Genomic DNA, 5,198 nt, shown 5'->3' with positions numbered 1-5,198 from the left:
TTATGTCGCCTTTCTTCAGATTTCCATTTATTTCTAAAAGAAGCTGACTATTATGGTGTAAAATCCTTTTGATGTTCCAGTCATTTTTTTCTACTCTCAAGTGCAAATCTGGATGAGCGCACAAGTTCCACGTGTGTTTGCGGAGTTGGCCTTATTTTGCGGGCAGGCCTCTCATTTCTGCCAGGTGACTCTACTTGGACGTACCCCTTCAACAGGAAGGCTAAAATACCCAAAGTGAGATATCTGACGTTGAGCTGCTTGTAATAAATCAAATACAACGACATAACTTGGGGAGCGGAGGTTGCTTTGATTTGTACACAAAGGCATCTCAAACTGCAGGCCAATTTTACACACATCTTATTCTGCAAATCTGCGCAAACAAATCCAAACACTTACACTGATTTAATTTTTATTTAACAGAACACTTGAACACTGTGAACGGGAAACAGCTATACATTTAATACATTATTTACTGTAAATACTTAGGACATTGTAAAATAGATTTTCAGACTAATAAAACAGGACTTAGACAACAGAATAGACATGCATATAAACAGAAATAAACGTGCAGAAACAGATGAACGCCTGGGCTTTTCTTAGCTTGTTTCACACGCTCTACACCACATACCTTTGCGCTCTGACTCTGCACACGGTGGGCTAATGGGGAGTCTGCAGTTGCATCACCTTTTTTTTAATTATTATTTTTCTTGTTCCCCATCACCCTCACCGCACCTCAATCCATCAATGCAGCTTTTTAAAGTCCATCATTAACGGGATTAAACAGCTGAGATTTCAGAGCCGTGGAACTACGGGGCTTTGAGGCAATACTTCCCGGTCTCCTTGCCTGATTGGACCGATGAGACGTGATGTCAGATGACCGCATGCGCCTCGGATTGGAGAGACGGGCGTAAACAAAGCCGCGAGGAGGGGGTGGAAGAGGAGGAGGATGAGGAGGAGGAGGAGGAAGAGGACAGGTCTCCACATCTCCAGACAGTCCGACCAAGACACCGAAGCCGACTTTACGCTTAGGGGAGGGCTGCCCCACCGGCGCGTGCTTGTCTGCTCAAGGCTTTAAGTTACTCTGACAGCCTCGTGTTAATTGGTGACGTGCTTTAAGGAATTCTGGAAGAGATAAAGGCAAACTTGCCGTCGTCCTTCCATCCGGACGTTGCGCAGTTTTTCATTTAGCAGAGAGAAATTGACCAACTTACCGCGCATCTGCCCCTCGTTAAATACTTAAAAAGGGGGACGCAGCATTGTAGATTCCCTTCTCTCAGACGCAGATAGTTAAAGTAAATAAGTGAAGTTGAGTAACAGCGATCGGGTATCTGAGTAAATGCGCGTTTCGATCACGTTTAGAGAAAGTCTGAAGTGTCTGGATCAGGCTGAAAGCATGGTCCAATAATTTGGAAGACGGAGGGAGAAAGCGGGAGAGACAGAAAGTAAGAAACAGAACAGGACAGGAAAAAAACCTAACAACTTTCGGGACACTTCGAAGTGTGTTTGCCTCACACATCCAGGTGTCCCGCCGAGCGGTGCGCGGTCTCCAGCTCGGGCCGGGAGCGCTGACATGCTGCCCAAAGTCGAGACTGAATCTTTGGGACTCACTCGATCGTATGGGGAACAGGGGCACATGCCAAGGAACTTGCAAGGTAAGAATAGTCACTCCGCCGATTGTCTGTAGATGTAACTGCTCCATAATGAAGTGTGAACCTTTGAGCAGCGCATCTGGCTGAAGTTCTCAGCGCGCTACAGTAAAAACTTTGGTGCAAAGTTATTTGCGTCACTTTTACACGGATGGCTCCAGCCGCTTTCATAAAACTAGTGCCATAAAAGGGTTTAATGGCTGGATGTATTTATTTGACGCATTAAAGAGTTACGGAAATTGGTTCCCATAAACTTTAATAATTTATTTCTATTTTTATTTTTATTTTATTTTTTACCTTGCAACCCATGACATATATTTAGATGCAAATTTAAATGCAATTCTTTACGTTTTTGCTGGCGAACAATTATCACAATCAGCTGTCAACTAACCAAACATCAAAAAGGCAGGGAATCCGTACGTAAGCGTTTATCTGGTTTCTATTTCCGAGGTTTTGTAATGAGACCACCGGCCTACATCTTAATGCCATAAAATGACAATTTTCAGGATCATCTGTCATTTGTAAACATAATATATATTCAAGAGTCAGACAGACATTTATTACCCCCAGAAGATAAGTTAAAAGTCCAGAATCATCATCTGATTTGACGAGTTGATCCAAAGTTTTCCTGTCCTTGTAAAAGTGTGAGAAATAAAACGAAACTATGTTCTCAAATATGCAGTCTCCTAATGTCTTCACTTAACTTGTTTCAAAATAATATATATATAACTAAATTGTATAAATTCGAAAGTCGGCGGAGGTTTTATTTGCTACATAATAATAAGACATTTTACGTTTAAACACACGAATAAAAGACATACCATTATTTTCCTGTGTGAAAAGCAGAATTAATTATCTGATTTTTAAAAAAGCATCTTTGATGCTACGTTTCTTAGAATTGACAAAATTATGCACATTTCCCTCGGGCTTACATTAATTTTATTTTCTTGATCTTTCCGCGGAACAGACTACATTCGCAGCAGCGGAGAAAAAAAAAAGTCTGATTCATCGTCAAAGATAAACACGTGTAACCCTGTTTATTCCACACATGTCATTCCACTGCAATATAAGCGGGAAATCAATTAGTCCTCTTTGGTTTTATGACACAGTGATAAGGCTCATAGAAGGAGTGGTTTGTTTGGGGGGTTATTATCTGATTTGGCTAACAAAAAAAAAAAAAAAAAAAAAAAAAAACGAGGTAACGTGAGTGGAAATATATTTTCTGTCATTATTCTGTTTTGATTGGATGCATGAATAGGTGGTCTTTTAGTACTTGTAAAAAAAAAACACCGATTTGTTGAAATAATATCCTTAAAAATCAAATGCCGTTTCCCTTTTATTTAAAGGTACCTTACCTGGTTAAACTAAAAAAAAAAAAAAAAGCTCATATATATATATATATATATATATATATATATATATATATATATATATATATATATATATATATATATATATATATATATATATTTGCAGCGTGGAATTTTAACTGCTATAATCACTTTCTGTTTCATGAGTTTGATACAGATCATTTTGTCCTCGCAAAATCCCTTATCTTTATTCAGTTGTGCAGCACCTACAGAGCAAACACGCAGCATGTAGTAATATTATTTCGTTCATGCGCTTTAGAGCGAAAAATGTACAAATAAATAAAATAAAAAAGAGAAAAACAAGAAAAGAAAAGAAAGAAAAAAAGAGAGTTCAGAGGGTAAATTTGCTTTGAGCGTCTCTGAAAAATAAGAGTTAAAAAAGAAACAATCAGCAGACTGGTAGAACTTGTTGCTTCAACTCGAAAATTCAGCGCCGATCCCAGTAGGGAAACGCGTTAACAAACTACAAATCATGTCTAATTAACGGGTCTCGGAGAGCAGATGAAGCGGATTTTTTTTTTTAAGGGAATGGTGCACTAATATGTGTGTGTGCAAGTGTGTGTATGTGTATGTGTGTGAAGGCCACGGAAAAGGCGTCTGTGGCTGACAAAATATTTCCACTTTTACAGCCGCATCCACCGAGGTTTTCCTGTTTGATCTTGGCTGCTTTGCTTTTTTATGATAAGTACCATAAAATGCTTTAAACCGTTATAAATGTATGCTTGGCTGTTTGCTCACACACATATAGTCATACACATGAAAGTATTTCCAAAACGGAAATCAGAGCAATGGTAAATAGGAGCAACTTTTAAAAATCGTTTGACGTGTTGTATTTTTTATTTATTTTTTTTATATGAGCGATATTTGTGAAAATATAATTGGAACATTTTACGCGCATGTGTTTTTTGAATTCCGTCCTTTCCAAGATTCACAATAATGACTTTTATTTTTCTAATACCAAATTAAATTTATGTTTAAGAACTTGTTCAGATAACATGTCGCTGCTGCTTTTTCACAACTTTAAAACAGATTTAAATCCACATGAACTGGCCTTTGGCGTTAGTGCTGATTCTTAGAGAAGAAAAAAAAAAATGTTGGTTTTAGATGTTTTTTTTCTAATCGCCCGCAAAGATAAGGGCTTCTCTGTGTGTTTTCATTTGTCTGTGGGCGGTAACATTTTCTCATCCAATCCTCAAGTCTAATATCTCCCCATCTCCCCCAGCGATTTCACGACTTAGACGCATGCATATTTATGAGGCTGACTTTCATGCACTTTTTTTTCCTTCTATTTTATTATTTTTTGGCTGTAAGACGAGTGAGGAGTAAGAGGGAGAAATGGTTGCGTCCCTCTCCACACACTCCAGAATCGACCCTTCATAGTGTCTGGGGGCGCGATTTAAAGCTTCAGAAGAGAAACAGAAGTTTCACAAAATCCCATTCAGTTGCGACGCGGAGTCCCTCCGCGGTTCACCTTGATGGATGAGAGCGGGCTTTTGGGGGGAAATGAGCGCTCAACACTGAAATAGACTTCACTCTGCGTGTGTGTCTCCGTGTGTCCTCCTGCAGCCCCCCAGTTAAAAATGATGGACTACTCCTATGACGAAGACCTGGACGAGATGTGTCCCGTGTGCGGGGACAAGGTTTCCGGGTATCACTATGGACTCCTGACCTGCGAAAGCTGCAAGGTGGGTGCCCCGTTAAGACGAGAAAATGTTTAGATTTTTCTGGACTGCAACGTCAAATATGATTTGTGTTTGTGCGGTGCCGTGTGCCATGCCTAAAACAGTTAAGTACCGTTTTGTTAGGAAGGTTAAAGCTGTTTAAAGCTGCACAGCTGCATTAACATCCAGTCAAGTTTATGTTTGTGTGACATGGGCAAAAACTTTGAGGGTTTAGTCAAATTTTTATATATATAGCTGACCCTTTTCTGTTAAAGTGACTTTTCACTCTTAAAGTTTTGCTGTATGCTATACAGTTGCATTTTTCCCAAAAAATATATATAACAGAAGAACACACTCTAACTTCCTTATCAAAACTGGGTGAAACAAATTCTTAAATACTCCTGCGCGATGATGCAGGAGACAATTACATGATCAATGTATCTGTCTTTGTTGCCATTTTTGCAACCAGACAGACAGATAGTAGTTCAAAACAGAGATGATCAGCTACTGTCCCCATTCCT

The 5,198-nt window shown here is 39.2% G+C and overlaps 1 protein-coding gene across 2 annotated transcripts in view; it reads left to right on the top strand.

Annotated features, from left to right (window-relative positions):
- The first annotated feature begins 268 nt into the window (after positions 1–268).
- Positions 269–5,198, top strand: part of nr5a2 (nuclear receptor subfamily 5, group A, member 2) — a 70,515-nt gene continuing 65,585 nt past the window's right edge. Inside the window, exons 1-2 of one of the 2 annotated variants that reach the window (XM_081606264.1) lie at positions 269–1,652; positions 4,583–4,701. In XM_081606264.1, coding sequence (XP_081462390.1) covers positions 1,571–1,652; positions 4,583–4,701 — 201 coding nt within the window. In that variant the 5' untranslated portion in view covers positions 269–1,570. The remainder of the gene's footprint in view (positions 1,653–4,582; positions 4,702–5,198) is intronic. The other variant, XM_081606263.1, reaches the window with a different exon arrangement.

This window comes from Poecilia reticulata, chromosome 4, assembly GCF_904066995.2.
Source record: "Poecilia reticulata chromosome 4, P_reticulata-male-v2, whole genome shotgun sequence".
Classification (NCBI taxonomy): domain Eukaryota; kingdom Metazoa; phylum Chordata; class Actinopteri; order Cyprinodontiformes; family Poeciliidae; genus Poecilia; species Poecilia reticulata.
The sequence above is the reverse complement of the archived record's forward strand: the minus strand, read 5'-3'. Positions and strand labels throughout refer to the sequence as shown.